The sequence below is a fragment of the Odocoileus virginianus genome, chromosome 23, assembly GCF_023699985.2.
Source record: "Odocoileus virginianus isolate 20LAN1187 ecotype Illinois chromosome 23, Ovbor_1.2, whole genome shotgun sequence".
NCBI lineage: Eukaryota > Metazoa > Chordata > Mammalia > Artiodactyla > Cervidae > Odocoileus > Odocoileus virginianus.
The window spans coordinates 39,576,048-39,602,904 of NC_069696.1; the positions used below are offsets into that span (position 1 = coordinate 39,576,048).

A 26,857-nucleotide genomic window follows, 5' to 3' on the forward strand; every position below is an offset into this window, starting at 1 on the left:
GCAGGCTTGAGTTGGTTATAATATCTGTTTTACTGGTTTGCTTCCCCAGGGTGGGTTCTCAGGTCATGTTCTCCCCAGAGAGCTCCCGGGAGGGGGCAGTCTGAGTAGCAGCTGAGCAGGGCATTGCTGCTGAGTGGGTCTGAGTTTGAACTTAGGTTTTGTGCCTTGTCTCAACCTCACTTCCCCCACCATCAAATGACCATGGTGATGCGCATGCGTGCGTGCTCAGTCGCTTCAGTCCTGTCCGGCTCTTTGTGACCCCATGGACTGTAGCCCACCAGGCTCCTCTGTCCATGGAGTTCTCCAGGCAAGAATACTGGAGTGGGTTGCCATGCCCTCCTCTAGGGGATCTTTCCGACCCAGGGACCAAACCCGACTGTCTCCTGCATTGGAGATGGATTCTTCCCCACTAGCATCACCTGGGAAGCCCTATGGTAACATACCCCTTATGAAATGATTATGAGGCTTGAGAAAATGAAGACCTTAGTAGCAGGCCTGCAGTACTTTACAGTGAGTTAAGATGGTAGCTTTCAGATGAATTGCGATGACTTTGAAAGCTCAAGCCTAGAACTTGGTCCATGGAAGGCTTACATAAATCCTACTGTCTAGGAATGGAAAACTTCACTGTGTTTGGACCACTGATCTGTCCTAGTACAATAAATTCTGTCTTCAAGGGGCAGGCAGTTTCTTTTCCTAGCACACACACAAACAAGTATAACAAAAAGAGAACCAGCCGAAGGGACGGAGGGAGGGAAGGAGGGAAGGAGGGAGAGAAAGGGTTCCTTGGGAAAACAGGAAGGAGTAATAGATCCAAATGGGTCTTTAGGGGTAAGGGGAGAGGGCAAATAATCGAGGAATGACATTTTGGGTTGGAAGCAGAGGTTTTTGGTCAACCTATTTACTTTCAGTTTCATCATTTCCTGAGAATCCTAATTTAGCCTCTGGTTGTGTCCTCTCGATTATGGCCTAAAAAGGCAACTCCTTGGGTTTCTTGGAGCTGGACTGGCACCCGCAGGAAGCCGGCCTGGGAAGGGCTGGCCTAGGCCTGAGCAGATCCGCAGTACACCAGAGCCGCCTCCTTTCTCATTAACCCCTTGCTGGCCTGGTCCTGCTGCTTCCCAGGACTTCTGAGCTTCCCTAATCTGACTCTTTCCTGCAGACAGTTCTCTTAACGCTGGTGTGCATTCTGCGTGTGAGTACCCTGAGTGGCCGAGCACATCAGTCTACTCTTGTGGAAAACATGTTGATAATACATCTGGCGACCATAAAAACACTTGGATGTTCCTCTGCTCACATAACTCCATTTGAGAATTTATCTCAAGGTGGTCCAATAGATAAGAGGAAAAGACCTAGTAAGTGGTGGTTTTCTTTTTTTCCTTAAAAAACACACACACACACAACAAAACAAAACCCCCACCACTTTGAAATATTATGCAGCCATTAAAAGTGTTGCCAGTGAGGCTTTGGACTCAGAGCTCCTAGATCCAAGTCCTTACTCCCCCAGCTGTGTGAAGGAGTGGTTACTTCCCTCTCAGAGCTTCTGTGTCATCACCTGTAACAGTGAAGTATTTGGATAAAAGTGATCAACAAGCAGGCTCTGTGGGGCGCTGTGGGGAAGTGGTCAGAGTCAGAAGGGAAAATACAAAATGTGGAATTCCCTGCTCTGCCTGTGACAATTAAAAACCAAGTGTTTCTGTGAACCAGGACTAGAAGGGACCATTGAAACAGAAAACTAATTTTTGTGGGGACCGTGTCAGGAATTTAAGTGGGGGGGATATTTTTCTTTCATTCTGTAAACTGTTCTATTACATGGAGTTTTAAAAAAATTTCAGAGGCCATTTAGCATGGTCCCGGGACAGGGCAGGGAGAAATAAGTGGCAGTGTGCTGGCTGCTGCCATCAGGCAGTCCCTGCCTAGCGTCCGTTCTGTAACAGTCCTTATTTCACTGCTCGTGGCTCTGGATAGGGGTGGCTTGCTCCAGCTGCATCCTTAGAGGTGAGTGTTAACCTGTCTGCAGCTGGCTTCCCCTCTGGGCACTGGGGCCCAGGAGCCTCCACCTAACACAGGTGCGAACAGGAGCTCTGCTGCAGCCCCGTGGCCCCCGAATCCTCAAATGCACATGTTCCCTTCCGGGTCTAAGTGGAAGGGCTTGAAGAGAAACTCCATTGTTTATCATGACCTCTGCGGCCCTCCCCGCCGGTCAGGCCCATGTATTGATCTTGGCTCTGCTGGTAATGCATATCATTCCAGCAGAGTTGCTGAAACCAAAGAGCTCTGTCCTTGGCCTGGCCAAGCAGGAGTGTTTAATGAAAACTTCCGAGGTCCTGAGGCCAGTGGGGCCTCCTCAAGCTCACCATTCATGGGGGCTTGGCCCCCCTTGGAGGCTGAGGTCTGAGGGCGCGGCGTGTACCCCTCTCTCTTACAGGAAGTGTATGCTTGGCCTGCAGGTCTCTGATGGCTCTCAGAGGTAGACAGTGCAGACCTATACCTGCCCCCTGCCCTCTCACTGAGGCCTGAAGGTAGGGCAGAACCAGGAGCTTAAGGGTCGGGTGGAGTCTTCCTCTGCTGCGGCTGTAAGTTCATGGCCTCCAGGCTCACTGAAGAAAGGCCAGTTTACCCACATTCCCAGGGAAGGTCATGTGCCCACTGCCTGCAGCCTAGGTAGCTGGCTTGTTGCTGCCCCAGGGTTGGAGTTTGCTGGGGTGAACTGGAGTTTGATGAGAGCCAGGAGTCATTCTGCCATCACTGATGGGCTGCTGGCTGTTGAGAGTCACAGGCCGAGGGAGCGAGAATGCTGTTTCAACCTGCTCTGTTTTTGACAGGCTACACGGTCCACACAGGAAGGCTCATTCTCAGCCTCCCTGCCTGCCTGCTAACACCCAGTAGATATCTGATGACTGTTGTGGAATGTGTCCCCCTGTACTCCTGGTATTCTACTTAATTTACTGGCAGTTTTAGCCCCACTAAAATGTTGGATGGATTTCTTTTGCAAGACCCCAGGCACAAGTGTATTGGGAAGAGCCCAAACCTAGGGATCAGGAGGATCTGGGTTAGCTCATAATGAGGTTGGGCGACTGTGGGTGACTTTCCCTCTCTGGGCTGTTTCCTCATTTGTAAAATGGAGGTACTAAGAGGTTTTTTTTCCCCAGGGTGATTGATGGTTAAGTGAGGTTGTGAATAAACTGAGCTCGATGTTGGTGGGTAGGTACTTAATGGTTGACCCCCTTCACTGGGCTGGGTTGGTAGAACTCTTTAACAAGCAGTGGGCCTGGGGTTGGGGGGAAAGGGTTGAAATGAATCTCTGTTTGCATATTGATGGGAGACTGTCTTGTCCCTTACCTATTTGAGGGCTGAGAAAAGGCTAAGAACCAGCAGCCAGTGAGGCCTGTGCCCAGTGATTGTTGCAGGTTCTTGAGCCTCATGGTGATGTTACTGGGGAGGTTGGTTTGGGGAGCCTGACTGCTAGGGTTTTGCGGAGGACGACTGGCCTGTGGTCAGATGGACAGCAGAGAGGCAGAGGACAATTGGTATTTGCTCTGGCAGAGAGAAGCCTCTGATTTACTTGAATGGACTGGCCAGTGTAGAAGCGAGGACAGCTGGAAGTGGGCCTGTCAGCCCCCCATCCTCCAGCCTCACAGAGAAGATGAGGCTAGCCAGGTGGTTTGCAGTCATCCCATTCCTGCATTGTTCGCTGCTGCCTAACTCTGGGCTCTGCTTGCTTCTTCTGGGGGTGGTCCCTGCAGGTGGATGGTGCCCCTTGGTCCCCTGAGAGGGGCTGGGGTTTGCTGGGAATGTAAACAAAGCCACTGACTGAGCTTGCTGAGGCGGCTGCCAGGCTCTGCTCCTTGGACTTGCCTTCTCTTTGTTGGGGGTGGGGGTGGTGGGGAGCTAGCAGATTTCCTGGAAAACAGCCTCTCCTGGAGTGAGTCCAAGGGAGCCCCTCAGCCTTGATCTGGAAACCATTTAATGAGCCTAGATAAGAAGGCCTGGATGGCCCAGACTTTTCCTTTTGTTCTCTCCATTTCAAGCCTCCCTGGCATTCCAGTTCCTGCTGGGACCTGGAAGCATGAAAGACTGTGTGACTCTAGATGTGGATCTGGGGTCCTCCTGGCTTCCTGGACCTGGGGAGGGGGTCTTGATCTCACAAGGGAAAAACCTATCTGTGTAGTAAGCTAGGCAGTGAGCTTCTGGGCTATTCCTCTGGTGGCTCTGTTCTAGATCAGGGCTTCTAAGTCCTTTTGATTCACTCAAAACAGCTGTCCTCCCAGCTGATCCCAGCTGAGCCTCTGAGCAGGAATAAGTACTGTGGTTAGGCCGTGGGAAGCAGGAGTTAGACCAGGGAGCATGAGTCCTTCCTAGGTAACTTTGGACAAAGCTCCTTACCTCCAGAGCTTCTGTTTCCCCATCTGTAAAATGGGATAATAACACTTACCTTATCCAGCTTACAGAGTTAGGATGAGAATCTTCTGAGATAGAGAAGTGTGTGTGATAGTATTTCATAAACTGTAAAACCACTCAGATGTGAGGGGTTCTTATTTTATCTTCTTTGTTTTGCAAATGAGCTTCAGAAAAAGCAAACATACATGGGCTTAAGTTCTCCTGGGCTAAGAATTTGTGAGGGTTACGTTTTCACATTCGGCCCCAGAAGGGAAGCAGTCATTACTTACTCTCCATGTTTCCTGGAGCCTGACTTCTTTCCTTTTTGCCTTATTTCTTGGGGCAATGGAATTAAAATCTGTTGGCAACATACTGGTGTTGTGTTTTCTTCTCTTGGATGACTCCATGAAATAACAAAGTTTTTTAAACTGGAGACCTACACTCTGTGCACTTGTAGTCAGTTGTCTGTTTTGGGCTAACTAGAAATCTGTTGTTGTTGGAAGTCTTCTTAAACTGTGTGGTCACTTTCGTGGCCTTAGTAGGTGTAGCCTAGTGTGACTATAATTACATCTGTCCAAGATTCTTATTATGCTCATTGTTTGGCACAATTGTTTATAGATTTGATTATGCATTTACCCTAGGATACATCTTACCATTAATTCCTTACAGAATCCTTGATCATTTTTTTCTTTAGCAACATACATCTTTCTCCAGCAAGTAGAGAGAGAGAAAATTTGACAAATTGTACATCCTGGTTATCTATAATTTACTTATTATAATGCTGTACAGTTTGCAAAGATATGAGATGAGTAATCTTTATGTGGCTGGTGTGGTGCACAGCTAACCTTTTATCCTTTTTTCTCCCTTAGGTCCTGGCTGTAAGTCACCATGGCGCAGCAAGCTGCCGATAAGTATCTCTATGTGGATAAAAACTTCATCAATAACCCCCTGGCCCAAGCCGACTGGGCTGCCAAGAAGCTGGTATGGGTGCCTTCTGACAAGAGTGGCTTTGAGCCCGCCAGCCTCAAGGAAGAGATGGGTGAGGAGGCCATTGTGGAGCTGGTGGAGAACGGGAAGAAGGTGAAGGTGAACAAGGATGATATCCAGAAGATGAATCCACCCAAGTTCTCCAAAGTGGAAGACATGGCAGAGCTCACGTGCCTCAACGAAGCCTCCGTGCTGCACAACCTCAAGGAGCGCTACTACTCAGGGCTCATCTACGTAAGTGGGTGGGCGGTCCCAGGACTCATCTACACAAGTAGCCGGGGGCTCTGCATGAGTGGGTGGTTCCAGGACTTATCTACATAAGCGGGCGGTGTTCACAGTTGGTAGGATAAGGAGATACATTGACCTGTCTAAGTGGAAAAGTCCTTAATGGACCAGCTTCTCCCAGCTTTCTAATATGTAATATGGCAGGTGGGAAGGATTGAGGCCCAGAGAGGGCAAGGGATTTACACACACGGCCAGGTGTTGGCAGACCTGAGATTGGAAGTCAGGAGTTCTTGATGAAAATATTGTATGGACCAAATTAAAAGCCCCTTTCTCTTGGGGTATTAATGTTGAAATTCAGAATTAGTGACTTGCAGAGAAACAAAAGGCCTTAAGGAAGCATTCCTTGTCTGTGGAGGGAGGATGGGAATAAGTGCTATTGTCTGGGAAGGGGACTCTCCCTTTGGTATCCTTGATGACTTATGTTAGAACCACTCTGCTGGCCTCTAAGAAATGGTCTTACTCAGTAAAGCAGAGTGATTCAGGTCATGCGAATTGGAGCCTCGAGGACATGGTTTGCATCTTGGCCCTCCCCGAACATTTGACATGGTTATATGGGCCCTCACTTCCCCATCTGCAAGGAGTTGTGAGAATGTTGTAAAGCACCAGCCAATCCTGGGCTCATTCAGGCTTGGGCTCTGTAGCTGCTGCCATTTGTTGTAGGTGAAGGTAGCTCTGATCCTCTGCTTGGCCTTTTGTATGTGTCACAGTTAAGCCTGGGTCCTGTTAGAGAACTGCTGAGTATGAAACAAATTGGTGGCCTGCACTTGCCTATCAGCATACTGCAAATGGGAACATTAGTTATGAAAGTGTGTTAGTTGCTTCATCTCCCAGAGCATGTGTTTTGCTCTCTAGGCAGGCATGGACCCACGCCTATAAGCTCAGGGGTAGAATCTGAGCCTTTTTTCTGAAACTCTTCGGCTGGAAGCATCAGGCGTTAACTCCTATTTTTGCATCTTTGCTGGCCTCTCCAGGGCACAGACCCTCCTGCCTCCGTCTGGCTGGCCGCCTCCTCAGCATCCTCACCAGAAGGAAGCTGATTGTCTGTGCATTTGCCCTAATGGAGACCCCAGCAGGTGCAGGCTTTCGGGAAGATCAAAGCTGCTTGGTGGGCTGCCTGGGCAAGGGGGCGCCACCTCATTCACAGCCCCCCCCCCACCCCCCCGCCCCCTGCACACAAGGTTCCAAATTGCGACCCTGGGAGCCTTTGTGTGGTGTGTTTGCCTGGCGTTGTGGGCGGTGTGGGGTAATTCTGTGCCGCAGCTGCTCTGTCTGTTTCTTCAGTGGGGGGAGGCCTGGGGACAGGGGGCGGTCGGGCACAAAGAGCCTCTGTGGCTCGTGAATGGAGCAGCTCCCTGGCGTGGCTGGGTGGGAACGGAGCCACTTGCTCAATGTCTGTGCATCCACGGGCTTCCAGAGCCATGGGCTCGAGGTACAGCCCCCTGCCTCCCACTTGAGCAGCAGTGCTCATTCCATGGGGCTTAGTTTGATAGTCCACTGATTTGATGGGATTAGCCCTGAGAATTTTGAGGTCCTCTTGAACCCCCCTCAGGACCATCTGCCCACCCAGCTGTCAGAACGACTTGTCCTAGTAAACCCCAGGCTCCTTCTGCTGTCACCACCAGCTGTTTCCAAACATCTGGCCCCATGGCGCGCCCTAAATGTGTGGCCACGTGTCCTTCACTTTCATCAGGCTGGATTTCCTAGAGTGTGGGTTTTCTCAAACCCCAGGAACAAAGCGCACTTGTTTCTGAGCTCCTGGGATGACTTGGCTGCTGCCTAGTCTGCCATCTCGTCCCCACCCAACAGTAGTGGAGGGAAAACCAGAGGTTCCCCAAGGCGCTCCTGTCTTCTCATAGTACCCGAGCCAGAGCTTGCTGATACCATGTGCAGATGGCTTTGCTTTAGAGCTTTCCTGGTCCCTCCTGAAAAGAGTAGTTGGAGGGAAAACAATTGACTGATTATCCCAGGAAGAAAGGAAATTAAGGGCCTTGCATCCCCTCCTCCAAGCAGAAGAGGCAGCCAAACACACTTGTTCATGTCCCAAGCTCAGCTGCTCTTTTGCATGCGGGCCAGTGCGAGGTTGTTGGGTCCCTCTGGAGTTCTGCTTTCAGCCTAACTGCTGCTTGGAAAGTTCAAGACCTGTAGCCCTTGGCTGGTGCTGGGAACGAGCTTTGTCCTCACGACCCATTCCCATGTGGATCCTGTGTTTGGATTTAGCTACAAGATCCACTCTCATTTTTTGGCGAGACTGGAGAGGGCAGGAATGGAAGGGAATGGACTGATACATCCACAGCCCCTCGGATGTGGGCTGCTGTTGGATCCAGGGGCAACACTGTGGACAGTGAGGGTCAAGGGCACTTGTAGCAAGGGAAACAAAAAGATGTGAGGAGCTTGGAGAGTTGGCTTCCACGGCCAAGGAGGTCTGCACTGGCTGGGGGTGGGGAGGGAGGGTCGTGGGACCTGGGTCTGCTCCCAACTCTGCCAGGAACCTGCCCGGCGGTCTTCAGCTGTCACTCAACAGAGTCGGGGGCTGCAGGTGTGTGTGAGTCATGGCTTGTGGGCCTCGCTTCGCCTGGCTTCTTTGGGGCCTCTGGCCTGTTTTTCTTGGGAGAAGGTGCTTGTGTTGGTCCAGCTGCCTAAAGAGAGCTGTGTCCCTCAGTGAGTACCCATGCCCCCTAGGTGGTCTTGGGAGTCTTATCCAGGTATTAGAATATGTTCTTTTGTGTGTTGCAGGGAGTGGGGGGGGGGGGGGTCTTGGAAGAAAAAAAAATAGCAGGGAAATTATTAGAAAAAGAAGACACCAAAGAAAGGCAGGTCTGCCTAGACCGTTGCCACTGGAAACTGCTTCTCTGAACTACTCCGAGCCCCTCACACAATGAGGATCAACGAGCCTGCATGTGCCCATTTTACAGATTGAGAAGTGGAGGGGGCGGTTAAGAAACTTGCCCTTGTTGGGATTTGACTCTGGGGTCTGATTTAACGTGGTGAACTCAGACTTGGGGTGTCAGGTGTGTTCCCAGGGGTCTCACTGTGAGCGCTGATGAATTGAGTTCCCCTTCAGAGGAGACCCAAGTCTTGGAGAAAGCTCATGGTGGACAGGACAGTGGTCTTTAAGTTTTGGTGTTTTTTTTTTTTTTAGAGATCTTCATGTGAGTTTCTCTGGAAGATTCCAGGGAGGGGATATCTCTCAGTGATCTACTCTCCCACAAAGGATGTAGATGGTTGAGGAGCATAATGAGTCTTTCCCAATGCTGGAAACGTTTCAGCTTGACTATCTTGGAAAGTCCTTCAGGATAGAATAATTTGTATCTTCACACAGTTGGCTTGCTGCAGCCGCATCCTTTTCCCTTTCTCCTTTCCCTTTCCCTTTCATCCTTTTCCCTTTCTCGTGAAGGCAAACACGGCTCTTATTGTCCTTACATCTCAGTTTTATAACTGGACTCCTACTGTCCATGATGCTTGCCCCATATCTTGCCCAAAGCCCATGCTTGTTGACACACACAGCTGGCAGCAGTCTTGCAGTCAAGGGAGGCCCCGCACTGAAAGAGCAGAAATGCTGGTGGTGCCCCCATGCCTCAGCAGGTCTGCTGGAGCAGGACCTGGAAAACCAGGGGCTCCAGGAGGTGCTTTCACATCAGGCTGACTTGGGATCCTTGGAGGCAACAGACATTTTGCCACAGAGTTTCCATGACTTTGTGAGTCAAACTTCCTAACCCATTCCTGTTTGTCACTCTTTTCAGACCTATTCAGGCCTGTTCTGTGTGGTCATCAACCCTTATAAGAACCTGCCCATCTATTCTGAAGAGATCGTGGAAATGTACAAGGGCAAGAAGAGGCATGAGATGCCCCCCCACATTTACGCTATCACAGACACCGCCTATAGGAGTATGATGCAAGGTGAGTCCCTCAGCCTTCCAAGGGTCTATCTTTACCTGCAGCCTTGTTGGCAACTTTGCAGGTGCTCCTTCATGTTCACAGCCCTGGTGATCCTGTGGATTGGTATCAGTGGTACTGGTGAGGGGGCTGTGCATCGAGGTCTGTAAGCCATTTCATGAGAGCCAAGGCTGGTGGCTGTCAAGGGAGATGTTTATATGTTGACAGAATATTGTAGAAGCTTTAAAAAAGAAGTGCATTTCCTAATTATTTTCCCAATTTCTCATTCTGATCAAGAGCTCCTGTGCCCATCCTCTGGCTTCCGGGCTGCCTCTTCTACCTGTTATTCCCTTTCCTCTGTGATTTTAACCTCTTACTCTCGTCTCCACAGTCTGGAAACATGTGTGAATTTTTACATCTTTGAAAAAAACAAAGTCTCTCCTGGATTCTGTGTCCTCTGTGGGTTGTCTCTGCTCTCCTCCATCACAGTGAAACTCTTTAGAGGAAGTATCCACGCTCCCTGCCTCCATTAAGCACTTCTCAGCCATACTCCTGCCCCTGCGCATCATCCGCTGCCCTCCCAGACTGTCTGGTAAAGGCCACCCTCCCTTCTGTGGAGCTCTGGGTTCTTATCTTACTTAACCTCTCCTAGGATTGGACAGTCTTGACCACTTCCTTTTGAAAGCCCTTCCTTCCTGTGATTTTATGGTTCCCTAGTCTCTTTGGCCCCATTCACGTCTTCTCCCCTGTTAACACCTGTTGCTCCTCAAGGTCTCATCCTCTGGACTGTGGCCCCATCCACTTGAGTGGCTTTGCCATCACTTTCCAGCTGAGGACCAGCTCTCTTAGTTGACTGCCCCCAGCCCACTGCTCCCAGATGCTATTTCTCCATCCACCCAATCACCCAAGCCTGGAACCTGATTCATCTTACACTGTCCCTTTTTTAATTGGCCTGCTGCCTACCTCTCCAACTTCTTGGCTGCATGGAACTCCTTATATTTCTCCAGTAGGCCTTTCTGCTTCAAATCACCATGTCTGTTTCATCTGCCTTGCAATAGCTGACAATTTCTACTCTTTTGTTAAAGATGTGACTGAAGTGTTACTGCCAGTTAGGGAGGATGTCTGGGCTAACCCTGGTAATACTTTGGTATTACCTGGTGTGGACCAGGCCCATGTTGCTTTTATATTCTCAGAGCTTAGCCAACTACTTAGCATAGGGTTATGTTCTCATATCTTATATTGATAGTGGTTTTTCATGTCTTATTACATGGGCATCCTGTTTTGTTTTTTTTTCTTTAAACTTAATAGTCAATCTAGGCAGTGGTGGTGATGAGTCTTGCATTAACTTTATCCCTGGTTTAGTGGTTTAAAATGGCAACATGTGGGCCTGTCTTGTACCCTCCACACAGTGCTGTGGAAGGAGTTTCATCACCAAACGTGGTGAATTATGTGGGATGTGTGACCTCCCCTTTGGCTTATGTTCACGTCTATCAAAATTCCTTGAGGAAGCCAGCCTCTTAGTTTTGAAGTAGGATGTCGGTTTCAGAGTGCTAACTAAGAAGAGTCTGGTGGGAGAACATTCTGTGGCATTCCAGAAGAGCCTGAGTCTGTCTCCAGAGGTTATGAGTCAGTTTTCTCCTGGCTCTCATAATTGGCCTCATGCAGGCTGGAGTCTTCTTGAGCTCTGCACTGCTGAGTTAGAGCTGTTCCCACACTTGGATCCTGAACCCAAAAGGTTTTTTTCTAGCAAGTGGGCTTTTTCACTTCTCATCAAGCCATTATGATAAGAATAACGTAGTGATATACCATAGCATGGCTCCAGGAATTGGAATTTCTGAAATGAGACTGCTAGCCTTTTTTCTAACAACCTGTGGGACTTCTTCCCAAAGAGATTTGCCCAAGTTATATGTGTTCAACCATGATAATTTTGAGGGACAGAAGTCAGCTCTGCAGGTTGGAGACAGTTGGGGGAAAAAGGAAAAGGGAACTTGCAGAGGACTGGAGCTTTCCTTTGTGTTGAGCAGGAAGTCTTGGCTGTAATGGAATGGCCTTGACAGGAACCAAGGAGCTGCCTCAAATTATGAGGGCAAACGGGTGGGTGTTTTCATCTTTTGGAGAACAGGGATAGGAAATACATCTGCAGGCATGAGGAACCTAGGGTCTTAGTGCTTCTCTTTAATGATCTGTGTAGGTGCTGGGCCCATGTATTTTCTGAACCTCAAACTGAGAAGTGTTCACCCACTCTCTGCCTCATGCTGGACTCGGTGCAGCTCTTCAGCCCCCATGTTAACCAGGGACATTTCCAAGTTCCCTCTTGCTGCACATAGTTGACCAGCAAAGCGATTGGCAACAGATTTCTCGTTCTTGAGACAACAGGGAGGAAGTTAATTAACAGAAGTAGCCCTGTTGTGACAAGATGGTTCACCAGTAAAGAAAGTTCCCAGGAGGAGTCTTTGGTTCTTGCCCTAAGTCAGGTAATAACAGTGGAGCATTGGGGTCCTCAGGTTGTTAGAATCAGCTTCTCTCTTTTGGAGAGAGTGTTTTACTTAGTACACGCAGCCCCACTGGCTTTGAGAAACACAAGTCTGTTCTCTGACACACACATCCTAAAAGACACAGCCAGACGGTTCCTTTTTGCTTTTTCTTTAAATGAGAACTAGAAAAAGATTTCGTCCCTGAGCTGGCTGTGGCTTATGACATACTGACATTTATTCTGCCAAATAGGGGAGTTGGTGGCTTTGTCTGGGGACTTTTATGAGAGGAGCTCTTTGACTTCTCCTAGGGACCTCCGTTGACTTTCATCTCTTAAATGCTCTGGTCTGCCTGTGAGTCCTGATTTATGCCTGCTGTCTTGCAGTTAGTATTGACACTGCTCTCTTACTTTCAGAAGCACCCCAGTTTGGATGATAAATTATATGGTTTCTCTATCTATTTGTTAGACTAAGCCAGGGTTTCTCAAACTGGCACCACTGACATTTGGGCTGGATACTCTGTTGTTGCAGGCTTGGTGGGGGTGGGACTTATCCTGAGTATTATGGGATGCTTAGCAGCATCCTGGCTTCTGCCCACTCGATGCCAATAGCACCCTCCCTTTCCAGTTGTGACAATCAAAAATGCCCCCAGACATTGCTGTTGAATGTTCCCTGGGGGGCAAAAGTGCCCCCACTTACTTCAGAACGATTGGACCAAGTATTGCAGATGGGTTTTATTCTAAGTGTCAGCTCCGATCAATCAGTACTGCCTTGCCTAGCTCTGTGTTGGCAAGGATGTGAGAGTCAGTGCCAGAGAATGCTGGGATAGATTAGTGCTGTCGGCCATGGGCACAAGATGGGGCTGTGGAGGTAGGAGAAGGAAGGTGCCAGAATACTTGAGTACATTACTCCGGCACTGGAAGCGCTGGCAATCTGGGTGGAGAGACAGACGTGTTTGTAGACAGAGATCTGTGGCCACAGCTGTATAACAGGATGAGATGACACCTATACCTGGTGTCAGCACGGCTGCAGCAAGTGTCAGGTGTCTTGAGAGTTTAGAAGAAGGTGTTGCCGCTGGGGCCTGGGGTGGTGAAAAGTCACCGCGGAACAGCCCGCGGAGGTCGGATCCTGTGGAAACAGCAGGTGTGTGTCAATAAATGGTTATGGCACAGCCCAGACTGCCGGGCCCAGTTTTGTTTGTTTTAATCCTCAGCCTTGGGTTTAATTAAAGTTGTGGTGACTTGGTAGGTTCACCCTCCCAACCTTGGCTTTCCTGTTGGGTTAATTTGTTGTCCTGGGCATTACTGGGTCTTCTACCTTGTGGTTGACGCGTTCCTAAGGATTCTGTGAAAAGCGGAAGGCTCTGAATGATCTGAGGCTGGGAAGATGACAGAAGACTGAAGGCATGTGTCCGCTCTGGGGGACAGGGTACCAGGGGCTGCCCCCAGGAATTTGGGGGTCTCCCTCTGTGGGAAAGACTGCCTATGTTTTCACAGGAGACCCAGCCAGTTAAAGAGCCAGTTATCTCCCCCAGGAGAAGAAAAGGACTCTCTTCTATGTTAATTAGTTAGAATACCGGGTTTGGTTCACTTTTGGTGACTCTGGTATTTTAATGAGCTCCCAGCGTTGCTGGGGGAGGGGCAGCAGGGTCTGCTCTCTTTCCAGACCTGAACTAATCCCAGAACGATTTAACCCTTTGCTCCACGCTAGTCCCACCTCTGCTGCTCAGTGCTGGCTGCCCCAGGGTGGCTGGTCACCAAGGGCTGGGTGAGTGTCCACCTGCCTCTCAGGGCTTGAGTAGCCTTTCTGGGTAAGCAAAGAAGGGTCGAATTTGATCATTCTCTTCACATTTGAGGACGATCCTCCTGCCTCACAAGTAGAAGGACAGGCCCAAAAATGTTAACTGACTGTTGTCCAAAGGCCCCCAGAGAGCCAGCCCCAGAAACCAGTTCTCCCACTCCCACCCTGGTGCCTTCAGGGCTCACCGCTGGTCCTCCTCCCTGGCTGGAGTTGGAGGGATGCTCCCTGTTGGCTTGGCCGGTTAGGACCCTCTTTCCACCTTTACCCGGCCTTGGTGACTATTGTTCCCATGGAGCTGTCTACCCTCAAAGGTCTTCCAGAGGGAAAGTGCTGTGTCAGGGAGGCACTCAGAAGTGCTTCAGTGGTCCCTGCATAAAGCAGACTCCAACAGGACAGGCAGCCGAGGAAGCCGCAGATATGACGATTCCACTTAGGCAGGAATGTGCCGGCCAGGAGGCTCGGGCCTGCCAGCCAGCTACACACAAAGGCCCTGCTGTCTGCAGGGAGGCCCGGAGGCAGCGGCTTACCCTAGGGCCACACTCTGTCGCCCCTGCCGCCACATGGTCACCCCTGCCAGCCGGCTGTGTTGGATGCAGCCCTGCTGGGGTTGGGGGCCTGAGAGGCTGGCAGATACACCACAGCAGGAGGGTGGGGGGGGTCCAGCTTTGACAGATGACACGGCGCTTCTGGAGCAGGTCATCAGAGGGGTCTAGTCTGCTGGGTCTCTCTTGGCCTCAGCTTGAAGGAGATACTTACCTTCTGAGCAGAAAGTGTGTGGAGAAGAGAGACGGGGTTTGGACTAGTTGGAGTCTGGCCCTGTTGTTTCCTGACCGACTGGGGTTGACGCTGGGCCTTCATTTTCTAGTCTGCCTCTTGCCTGGATAAATGAACTTGGCAGGGTTACCCCAAGGATCAAACGAGAGGCCGTGTCCTGTGACGAATGTCTGATAGAAGGTAGTAGTGGGGCCTGGAGATGACACGTCTTGAATGAGCAGTCCCTGCCTTCTGCGAGAACTGCTCATCACACACTCTCCCACTTGCTTGAAGAAGGTGATAAGCAAAGGCTTCCTCAGGCGGCTTCTTAAAGTCTCCTCGGTGAGCCTCCTCCGAGGGGCTAGGCTCTGGGGACCAGCACGCACAACAAGTGGCTTATCTAGCTGCCATCCCCGCAGCCACCACGTGACTCACAGGCGTGTGCTGCCGACGCAGCCTCCAGCTTGTCTGACCTGGTCCTTGGGCCTTGGGGTTGACGAGGCCTTGAGGATGGGTCTTCAGGAGGGTGTCGTGCACACGAGAGACAGTTCGTCCCTGGCTCTGGAGCAATCCTCTGTTTATGTGCTGGGGAGCTACCAGAGGGGTGTCGTGACAGGCAGCCCTGGGCCTGCCACCCCAACACCAGAGCCCCCACATAGAGGCTGCTTGGTCAGGCCCCCCAGAGGGAAAGTCGGCTCCTGGAATGAGGCTGCCTACTTACAGTGTGGTCACGCCTGTCAGTCTCATTTCTATAAAATGTTCTTTCTAGAAGAGGAATCTGTGGTTAATGGGTCCTTTTCAAGGATTCAGCTCTTGGCTTGCTTTTTTGTTTTGTTTTTGATTCAGCCCAGCAGGCCGGCTTTGCTTTGCTCTGCTCTGGTCCGACTGAAGTGGGAGAGAAGAAAGAAGTGACCTGTCGGAACCTGAGACTTTGCGGGTGGCCGAGAACTTGGCCGCATATCTTTGTTCCTTCACATCTCCCTCCCCGCAACATGCAGACAACAAAAACTCACCTGCGACGTCTCTAATGGCTAACCTGCATTGTGCTTTTAACCTCTCTGCTGCCTACAAGCTCGTTTTCTCCTGTTTTCTCAAGTTCTTGGCTAGAGACCCCAAGAGAGGGTGTCCTGATATGTCAGGGCTGGACCCTGGTGCACTTGGAGGAAGAGGATTGCTTTCCTTTGCCTGCCTGATTTCTGGAATTAAGCTATCAGAGGAGAACAAGATAAATTCCTCCAAACTAAAGAGATAAGGGAGCCGAGAGTCTGCAGGCATAAAACTCAGGATAACTTCAGTGGCTTCTGTAAAATTCCTCTAGTCTTGACCAAGGCTAATGGCCCAGTGTCAACCTTTGTAATAACTCCGTGCTTCTGGCAAACAGATGGTGCTGATTGGGGCTCGGGGTGTCATTCCAACTGGACTTCCTAACTCTTATTGAAGAGCTGGTCTCTCCAACCCAAGTTGGACTGCAAACATAATAGGGCAGACTTCTAAGCTGAAAGCCAAGAACAGAAGCCATGTTCTGGGGGCAAGTACTGGCCCCACAGTCCCCACCCATCTTTTATTTCATTTGATTGTCCTTCTTGAGACATTGGATCCCCTGGCTTCTGCAGGGCACATTTTCATGTACCACTGTGGTGTGTCTCCCTAGCATTGGTGTTCCTGGTTCTCTAAGTTGGACCGAACCCATCAATGGGATGTTCGCAAAGTCCGCTGTCTCCTGGGAGGGCTGTTTGTGCTCCAACTTGAAGCCGGGTTTGTCCTGAGCTTGCCTGGTGGTGTCCATCTCATCCCCTGTCTGTGTCCCTTTGTCTTTCCCGCCTGTCCTCTCGGCGGCCAAGCTGTGATCCGTGGCTTAGTGCTTTCTGTCCAGGACTCCTGCCTTCTTTCCTTTTCCATGAGGGGTTATTTCAGAGGGTAAAACTGGCCTCGGGTTGTTAGGTCTCTCCAGATGTCTCATGACCTTTGCTGTGGGCCGTCTGTACCCACATGTGGCTTTTGAGTCTCCCTCCATCCTGGCAGACCCTTGAGAGCTGCCTCAGCAGCAGCCCCACTCTGAGAAGTTCTTGCTCCCAGCTCTGCCCGCCAAAAGCAGTGGTTTTGGCAGGTTTACCTGTGTACTAGGACCTTACCTGCGTGAACCACCGGATGCATTTTGACCAAGAGGGGGCTTGTCTGGGGCCTCCTAACAGAATGAAAGAGCAGCCCCTTGAGTTTCTTCCTAATTGACAGGGATGCTGGTGGGGGAGGCCTACCAGACCTCTGCCCCTGTGCCTGGGGACTAGGGCCTCTGCAGGGTTCACACCCCGACCCTACAGGGGGAGAGCATGGGCAGAGGTGCCGAGGGGGGTCCCTGGCTTCTGGTTCAAGTGTCTGCTTGGTCTGGGCCCACCTTTGTTCCTGGAGAGAACACAGCTGGTGGCACTGCCATGTACTTGGGAGCCACCAGTGGGTTTTTCTCCTCGCTCACTGACTGCAGTGGGGTGCAGGTAGGTTCTTCTGGGTGCCAGGATGCAAGGCCGCTGAGGCTTGGCAGCAACCCGCTAACAGGAGGCATTATTTTGCTCCCTCTCTTCCTCACCTCTGTTTGCTTCCCATGCACTTAAATAACCCAAGCTCATGACTTGGGCTGGCTTTGAAAAAAGTAGCAGACAGCTTGCAAGGCTGGCATGACCCTTCGTGAGTGGGAATAGCCCGTCACGTGCAGCTCTGAGGCCCTGGCCTATGGGAGCAGCATGGGGAAGAATCTGGAGGCCTGGCTTCTTGGCCCAGCTTACGTGCTGTGACCAAGTTGTTGAGTTTCTCAGGACTCCGTGTCTTGACTTCTAGATGCAGGTGATGGGACCCCCTCTTGTCTAGAACCTTCCCAGCCCTCATGTCTGAGCTCAAACCCACAAGTCTCTCCACATTTTATGCCTGGCAGAGTGCCTGGTGTTTTCACCCCCGGGACCAAAATGCTGTCCCCGAGAGGGTCTTGGGAGAAGTAACCTGCAGCCCTGGAATTTGTCCCTGCATCTCGAGGCTTCTGTCCAAGCCAGCACCGAGCAGGGGTCCGACAGCGGGCAACACGGGGGTCTGCTATGCAGTTTTAGCAAAAAACCAGCCCCCTTGGTGTGGACAGTTGAAGGTCCACCAGTCGTGCCGTGTCTCACCCGTTCAGCTGGGCTGTCTTAAGCTGCAACTGCCCTGTGCATTCATTTTTGCTTGGACTATATCCACATCTCAGTCAGTTCTGGAGAAAAACCCTGTTGATCTGAAGACGGGCCCTGCAGGCAGAACCCTGTTCCAGGTGTCCCCAGGGGGCAGCCCCGCAGAAGGCCAGCAGGCATTATCTGAGTGAGCCTCCGATGAGTCAGCCCCGGGCAGCCCGCAGTGGGTGAACCAGACCTGTTCCCTTCCTCCCGTACTTCCTGTTGGGGCTGATGTCACATCACGGCTGAGCGAGCCGCGTGGCCTTTTATGGACAATAATCGGCAGCTCCTCTTTCAGAGGAAGTGAGCAAGAAGGCCCCTCACAGAAGCCTGTAAAGCATCTACCTGGCCTGAAATACCTGTGGTTGGGGCTCCCTCCCACCTGCGCCGGGACCTCCTGAGCTGGCTGGAAACACCTGTCTATGTGCACATCAGAATTGGCTCCAAAAGGCCTCAGGGCATTTGGAGTTTAAAATAAAATCCGGGGAGGGACTGGCCTCATCACTGGATATGTAACTTAAAACCTTTCTCATTGTTGTTGTGAGGAGGCGATGCATTTGGGAGAGCTGGGAGGTGCAGAGGGTGGGGGTCATTGCAGTCAGTCTCCAAACCCTGCCCTCTGTTTCGGGCTTTAGGCACCCGCCTCATTTGATCCTTGGAGCGGCGCTGCCAGGGAACCCTGCCCTCTGATTGCCCGGAGGCCGAGGGGCCAGGCATCCCGTGGGGACGTGCAGAACGAGGGTGCTGCCCCGGCCTCTAGGGCACCCAGCCAGCGGCTTTCTTCTCTCCCCTGTGGCTCCAGACACATGGACCGGTAGTTGTAAAGTGTGTTCCCAGAAACCCTGTCTCCACCTCCCAAGCAGCTCTGGTTTTTATCTCCTATTCTTCATATGGGGGACTCAGGAAGATTTTTTTTTCCTGAGGAAAGGCTGCTGCTGCTTTTAAAGTCTGTATTGAATTTGCTACAATATTGTTTCAACATTTTAGTTTTTTAGTATGTGAGATCCTAACTCTTCCACCGGGGATTGAACCAGAAACCCCTGCATTGGAAGGCAGAGTCTCACCACTTGACCGCCAGGAAAGTCCCTGCTGTGGCTTTTAAGAGAGTTGAAAATCACTGCAGAGATTCGTGTTCCTGCCTCTACCCCGTCCCTGCCGAGGCAGGACCAGGGCAGGAGGGGTTCAGGGGCCCTAAGTCAGGCTACTGTCTTCATCCTGTGGGAGCCTGTTTCCCAGAACAGGATTTTCTCTGGTGGGTTCACTTCCCTGGTTCTGGGCTGTCGGATTCCTGTCTGTCTGTCTGTCTCCTCTGTAGTGGAGGAAGGAAGGGTGTTTTCAAATAAGCCTTCATTCCACATAGACTCAAATAAAGACTTGAGCAAACAATGGAGTGGGCTGGACTCTCAAGGGTCCGTGTCCCTAGAGAGGACCCTGTGGGGAGAGCTTATGGAGTGTGTGTTAAGGAGGGTTCTGTCCGGAATGCACTGGGTTTCTGGCACAGTAAACTGAGCCACGGGGAGAGCCGCTGAGAATTCCTTCCACTTCCCCCATCCTGCCTGACCCCTGGTGGCTCAGCAGTAAAGAATCTGTCTGCCAATGCAGGAGCCCTGGGTTTGATCCCTGGCTCAGGAAGATCCCCTGGAGAAGGAAATGGCAACACACTCCAGTATTCTTGCCTGGAAAATCCCACAGACAGAGGAGCCTGGTGGGCTATGGTCCATGGAGTCACAAAGAGTTGGGCGTGACTAAACAGAAACAATAGCCCTATCCAGAAGAGATGCTTCTAAGTGCAGCAGCAGAGCCAAATGTGGTGAGACAGGCTTGTGCAGACCAGAGGCGGTGCCTACCTCACCTGCCTCTTCTGCAGACCTTTCTCTTCTGTAAAAAGAGAGAAATCGACAGGTTCTGGGGGATGGTGGGCAGGTGGATTTAGTGGCAAGAGTTGAGGAAGTCAGAAACGCCTCCTGTCATGTTTCCTCTGCAAAAGTATTTGCCTCAGCGAATGTTCTGGTGAAGGAAATTAAGGTTTCTTTATAAAGTGTAAAATTCAAGGATTGGAGGGTTTCCTTTTAGGCTGTGTTGACAATGGTACCTTGGCTTCAGGAGTTGGAGGTGAAAGGTCAGAGAGCAGGGAGAGCTGGAGACGGGGGAGCGGGTGAAGCCATGAGCGTTTAATTCTGGGAGTGGGATGTGAAGTGTGTGCGGCCCTCTGTGTAAGTGCCTCTGTCTGTGTGTGTGCACCCACAGCTGTGCGCGTCTGTGTGTACGTGTGCCTGTGTGCACACTCATGGCCCTGCCCATGCGCCCAGGCACGTCTGGCCTCTGCATTCATGTGTATGCGTGTCCACATGCAGCTTGCCCAGAGCCCTGTGTGTGTGCGTGTGGGTCTGTGTGCACAGTGTGGCTGTATGTGTGTGCCCACACGTGTGTGTTTGGGGCCCCTGCTTCCTGTTGTTCAGCCGTTCAGCATCTGACTCCCCCTCACACAATCAGAGGAATTCCAGCCGGCCCAGGGACCAGGCCTGGACAGCCCTGGGAAAACGGTTCTGCTGGAAGGGATGGGAATGTTTCCTTTTATGGTAGCCTCAGCCGCCACTGCCTGCCGACTTGCCGTGCCGTGCAGGTACATTCTTGCCTGCTCCCAGGGAGCGGGACTGAACACGCTAGCTGCTGGGCAGCCTCTGAGATGCAACGGGGGTTGGGGGAGGGAGGCCTGACCCCATCACAGCTGTGTTTTTTTTCTGTTCTGTGCCGCCCCCCAGCCCCCTTAATTTCTTATTCTGCCCTGGCTTCCCCCACCTTTAGCACCTCCCTCCCGCCCCTCCCCCTGCCTTCCCTTCCCTGCTGCCTTATCTGGGACCCAGGTCTGTCTCAGACCCTGCTGCGCAGCCTTGAAGGACCCTGTTCTTTGGGAAAGTCGAGAGCTGGAAGCAAGGTCACCCTCCGGGTCTGCTCTGAACCCTTGCCCAGTGGGGGGCAGGGTGCGGGCTGTGTCCGTGTGAGTGGCCGGGTTCCCTCCACACCCCCGTGCTGCTGATATTTCTCAGGGCTGGAGGGGCAGCTGCAGCTTGTGTTGGATGCAAGCTTTCCTGTTGCTCCTCCCTGGCTGGATCCCTTTCCTCCCTCCCGAGACAGGAGAAGAGGTGGTCGTCAGAAATGGTGCAGCCGAGTGGGCTGCTGGAATCAGCATGCAGGAGGGCCCCCTCACGGAGAGGCAGGTGACCTTGCTGCGCAGTATCTGCTGGTGCCCAACAGCTAAATCCATCTCTCGAGGCCACACACACAGGCCGCCCTGAGTCTGCCTCGAGATGCCCTGTCCTGCAGGGTCCTGGCTGGGCAGTCGAGCCCGTGGGGGTGTTCTTCCAGATGGCTGATGCCAGTTTCTCTCCAGCACTGAGGCTACTGACAACTGCTGGAACCTTGGTTACTTCTCAACTAGTTCTTCCACCTCCCTGACCGAGTCAGCACCACCCATCATGGTGCCTTCTTGATGGGGACGTAGATGGACAGCAACTGCCTGTGGAGTCCATTCCTTGCGCAGGCTTCCAGGCTGGGTCCTTTGCACATTCTTTCTGTTTTTCAAACTAATCCTGTCAGGGAGTTAGTAGCATGTTTATGGATGGATGAGGAAACCAGGACTTGGGAACCGCAGACCTCACTGCAGCCAAGTGTCTGTTAGTAGCCTGGTCCTGGATTCAGGCTGACTTGACCTCAAGGAGGTGGGTGGGGTGTTCCTTGCGATGGGATAAAATGGGGAAAGAAAAAGTTTTTATTTTTAGCTGTTGCTTAAAATTGCACACTCAGGACTGAGCCAGGCCAACCCTGATAACTTAAATAAAGCATTTCTGTCAAACTTTGCTTTCAGAGCTGAACATTACTGTTCCACCTGCCCCCAAGGGGAGAGCATTCTTTACATCCTGGCTGGCTGAGTGGCTCACAGAGCTAGGAGAGTGGCTAAGAGTTCCCGACCCTCAGGCGGGGAGACCCCAGTTGTCACAGAAACTGGTCAGGAGCTGATTCTGAAGAGCTTCTGTTCTTTCTGATCTGCCTCTGAACTCACATTACTGAGCAATTTCCCCATGCCAGACAACACACTGATGCTTTCATGCATGTAATTTCCACATACACTCTTATCCCCCATCATGGGTGGAGGATGGGCTCTGGGAAGGCCATGGCAAGGCAGCATCTTAGCCCAGGGCTGTCTCACTGCAAAGCCAGCCTTGACCCCACCTTTTACCCAGCGTCTTTCTTGTGCCTCTTTCCTGGATGGGGACAGTGTTTTAAACATCTGCCGCAGACCTTGTTTCCAACGACCCCAAGTTAGAAATGCACAGGGCAGGCCCCACCGTAGCACTCAGGAAAGTAGATTTCCAGGGAGCTTTCCAGAGGTTGGCTTCCTCAGAGGTGGACAGACGGAACTGGGGCTGGGTGGGCAGTCAGGGCGGGCAGTCTGAGCCCCTGGAGGAGGGAGCAGCTGCCACTGGGGAATGTCCCTCCTCGCATTGAGGCAGGGGTCAGCGTGTGTTGATGGTGTGGGACCCCCAGTCCCCCTGCAAGGCCAGCGTCTGAGGCTTTCTGCTTCTGGAAGGTGGGAGTGGGGGCAGTGGGCAGCTCTTCAGAAACTGGAGGGGGATGCTTTATGTGTCCTGGAGGTTAACCTCATATCTCTTTTGTTTCAGACCGAGAGGACCAGTCCATTTTGTGCACGTAAGTGTCTCTGTCTGGGTGGCGGGGCCTTGGTCACTCTGTTCTGTTCTTACTCTTGGGGAACTCCTGCCAAAACCTAGGTCCATGAGATCCATTCCCAAGTCAATCCCCTACCCCTTCCCCCAAAAGTGAAAAGTGAAAGTTAGTTGCTCAGTCATGTCTGACTCTTTGTGACCCCATGGACTGTAGCCCGCCAGGCTCCTCTGTCCATGGAATTCTTCAAGCAAGCATACTGGAGTGAGTTGCCATTCCCTTCTCCAGGGGATCTTCCTGACCCAGGGATTGAACCCGGGTCTCCTGCACTGCACTGCAGGCGGATTCTTTACTGTCTGAGCCACCAGGGAAGCCCCCACTTCCCCAAGGAACAGGCTTACTGTTTGCTTCTCAGTGGTCCCACAGTATGAATGAGCTTTATTTCGTGGCCAGTCTCCTTCTTCAATCTCCTTCTTCTTTAATCTCCTTCCTCAAAGGAGGGGGCGGAGCTGGGGTTTATAGCCAAGAAGGAAAGCAAGCATTTTCTCAACAAGGCAGGGTTGGGAGCTGATGGCCCCCAGAATGCATTCTCCTGCTTTGAACCTTAGCTTTCTTTCCCTGGGCTTCTCACCTCCGTCCTCTGAACCTAACGAGGAGCTGATAAATCAACCCACTGCCGAGGAAGTTAACGGTACAGAACATTCCTTTGAGTGAAGTTTCAAGGGAAGATGTATAAGTGCCTTTGACCCCTGAGTCAACAGCTGCTGCAGACTGATTCCTAAGACTTTTGGAAGCAAGGCTGCCCAGTGACCAGGGCAGGCAGTGAACTGAAGTTTACTCTTGTCACGCCTCTGGAGGGCCGTGGGAAAGGGCCCCAGTGAGGAGTCCAGAGTTTAACTTGTCCCTTTCCTGCCACGAGCTGTTGTGGGGGTTGGGGGGGTGTCCCGCATGGGCACCCACAGAATGGGAGACAGTAGAGCCTGCAGTGGGAAAGGGGAGACACCAAAGATCTGGCCACTTCTCCCCTGAGAACATCTCTGGCTCTCCTGGCAGGGGTGAGTCTGGAGCTGGCAAGACGGAGAACACCAAGAAAGTCATTCAGTACCTGGCTCACGTGGCCTCATCGCACAAGAGCAAGAAGGACCAGGTGAGTGTGACCTTCCTCCCCACGGACGTGCCTGGTCTCCCCAGGGAAGAGCACTTAGTGATCCATGGCTTGGCGTTTGGGGGACTGAGTAGAGGCCAGGCCCACTTTCCTTGAGACTGCGTCCTGGCCATCCTGGGAGTAGGTCTGGCGCTAGCCAGCCCATTTCCTCCTTGACCGGCCCTAACTCTGCGTTGCTGTGGAAACTGGAGACTGCCGGAAGTTTGCAGCCTGTGCTGTATGGCCTCCACCTCTGAGGTTGGAAGATTCCAAAGCTTGGCTCTCAAGTCGATGGAGACTTGAAGGATCTCGGGCAGGCCGGCACTGGAACCACTGCTTCTGTTCCCTGGTGTTTTCATGCCTCTGGGTGGACAGCCCCCAGCGAAGAGAGAACAGGCAGCTGCAAAATCATCTCACTTCCCTTTTTCTCCCCCTCTCCCCCTTGGCGGCCTGTGGGCGAACCCAGCAGTGTCCTCGCTAGGTGAGCTGCACGTTTACTGCACGTTGCACACCAGGAATGCGTGTTCTGCCCATCGTGTGCCGTTGAATTACGATTTTTCTCTAAGCAGCTTTTCACTCCACACCATTGGTCACTCTCTGCAGCTAGACCTCTTCTTATAGGCTCGGTTCACTGACTGTCTTGGGAGGAGGGGCTGGGTTGTGACACACGGTGACCTTGCGGGCACTCTGCAATGACAGCCCCGGCAGGAAGGGGACCAGTCTCACCACCTAGCTGTTGTCAAAAGCTCAGAGTTCCCATGCGCATGAGGGCCAGAAGTCCCCGTGCGGAGCCCTGACCGAGGCACAGCGGAGTGAGCGTCTGCCTGACCAGACCTCCACACGCTCAGCGTGCTGGACCAGATGGGGTGGGCGGCCTTTACCACACTGGCCGGAAGCCGTGCCAGGAATCTGCTCACTGGGCTTCCCCAGAGCGGGGTGTGGTCAGTCTGAAGCATGCCCGTGTGGTGCTCTCTCTCTGTCTCTCAAGTACACACTCTTGAACTTCCCTATGAAATCTAAGTGCCACTGGTGTCCCCTGCAGCCATCTGGGCGCCCCCCCAGGGTGCCGTGTACAGCGTATATAAGTAAGTAGTGGTGTGTGTCTTCTTGCATGCAGACCTGGGGTGTGTCCTGCAGAATGTTCTAAGAGCATAGTCTTCTGGAATCAAACCAGAAGTAACTTTTTCATGCACCAGACTTCACCAGACATTCTGAATCTTTTTCCAAGGGGTGTCAGGAGTTATATTTAGAAACGAGTAAAGTTTTCTTTTGCGCTCTCTCTCTACCCACCCCTTCCCCCATTTTCCATTCTTTTTAAGGGACCTATTTTAAAAACAGGGCTGGGGAGGTTAGGAGTTCTCTCACTGTGGTTTTCCATCTCTGGATTTGCAGGAAAATCCATTTCCCAACTACTGGTTGAATGCCTAGTATGTGTCTGGATCTCTAGAGGGTGGCCTTGGTGTCCTTGCCCTGTAGGACAGGAGGGGGAACCACAGTTAGAGAGCAGTGATGTTGATCCACATGCGTTATGTCTGGGGCTGATCCATCTGCAGGTGCGGGGAGAGGCACTCAGGACGGCATGTGAGAGCTGTGACGAGTGGAGGCGAACTTGTCACGTCCTCTTTCTCAGGCTACTGTGTGATGGGCACCCGGTACCCAGCTCCAAGTTCAACTCAAATGATTGAATAGGCTGCCCTTGGCTTCACACAACCGTCCAGGCCCTCAGTTGTACAGGCTATTGACCAGTTTGTTTGATTTCCTTGCCTGAAGCTCTGCAGTGATTTTCCACACACAGCTAGGCCACGAGACACTCTTGAACTTGGTTTGTGCCTTGTGTTCTAGGCCTGTCACGACATTCGCTGGGGAGCTCACTCCCTGCAGGGACCCAAGTGCTCATCCCAAGAACCCCCATTGGGATACCCCAAACCTCACCTTAAGGGGGGCCAGACTTTGGCCAGACGGCAAGTTGGCAAAGCAGTGCTGAGTGAAAGGTCTTTCCAGATGGACTGCCAGAGTCTGAACAGTGACCTCTGATGCTCTTCCTCACTCTGGTTTTTGTGTACTAGTTGGAAGCCCCTGGCAAAAACTCCACTGAGGGAAGCCCTTCAGAGACCACGCAGATAATCCCAAACCTCATGAGCACACACTGCCTATAGCAGTGCCTCATAATTTCACGGCATGCAGGTTTCATTGACAAGTAAAGGTCTCTCCTGTGCCCGGTTAGGCGTCAATGAAGAGAAACCTGTAGGTTAGCTGCCACCACTTGGTTCAGCTGAGTTCAGCTCAGGAATCCGAGCTGGTCGCTCCTGGGTTGGCCTGGTGGCCCCACGTTTCCACGGCAGCAGCCTGTGTTCCCAACAGAGGCCTTAGCTTTGCCTCTAAGCAGGCTGCCTGCTCCGGTGGGGACCAAGCTCCCATCTGACTGTGGGAACAGGAGTGGCTCGGCCAGCCTGTCAGCCTGGCCTGTGCCTGGAGAAGGTGTTTTGGTGGGGGAGCAGCGCTCAACCAACTCTGGGTCCGTGGGCTGCCTCGCTGTCTTCCCAGCCCGTCTGAGCCTGGGGGATGGACGCCAGTGTCCTGTGACTGCTGGTGCCCTGCACTCGGGGCTTGACCTTTGCCCCTTGACCTGGCTGCACTGACCCTTCTCCACTTGATCTCTACAGTCCAAAGTCAAGACTCTCCAGCCCTGGGAGGATCCCTGACCAGGGATGGCTGTCGTGGGGTGCCCTCCAGTCTCTGGTGGCCTTTCCAGACCCGGGAGCATCCTTGGTGTTCTGTAGACTTACGTACAGAATGGTGTGCCTGAGCGGCCTTGTGTGTCGCAGGCGTTCCTGGGAGGCTGCAGTTCTTGGCTCTTCGGGGAGCGCCTGCTGCCTGTTCTCCCTTTCATCACAGATTACAGGCAGCCTTTATTCTCAGAAAGTCCTGGCTTGACTCCAGCCCTGCCGATAAATAGAAAACCCCACCTGGCCCTTGTGTGATGTGCTGTCTCCCTAGAGTGCCCAGGTAGTAAGGTGAACAAGTGCCGTCTTTTCCTCAGGCAGCGTCAGTTATTACCTGGCCTGCCAAGAGGAGGATAACTGCTTCCGAAGGCTTGCCCACCTGATAGCAGGGAGCCCCAGGTAGGGCTGGGGCGTGGCGAGAGACAATGTGGTGACTGACAGGTGTGAGGTAGAAGCCTTGAATTCCATGACCTCGGGCAATTCATTCCCCTTCCCTCAACTTCAGTTTTCTCTTCTGTGAAATGGGGCTACTCTTGTCTTTCCTACTCTAAGTATCACGAGGACCCAGGGATA

General features: G+C 52.2%; 1 protein-coding gene across 1 annotated transcript in view; it reads left to right on the plus strand.

Annotated features, from left to right (window-relative positions):
* The window catches only part of MYH9 (myosin heavy chain 9), an 85,416-nt gene that overhangs the window by 24,981 nt on the left and 33,578 nt on the right, over positions 1-26,857 (plus strand). Inside the window, exons 2-5 of the mRNA XM_020903182.2 lie at positions 5,247-5,598; positions 9,390-9,546; positions 22,417-22,444; positions 23,471-23,564. Coding sequence (XP_020758841.2) covers positions 5,266-5,598; positions 9,390-9,546; positions 22,417-22,444; positions 23,471-23,564 — 612 coding nt within the window. The 5' untranslated portion in view covers positions 5,247-5,265. The remainder of the gene's footprint in view (positions 1-5,246; positions 5,599-9,389; positions 9,547-22,416; positions 22,445-23,470; positions 23,565-26,857) is intronic.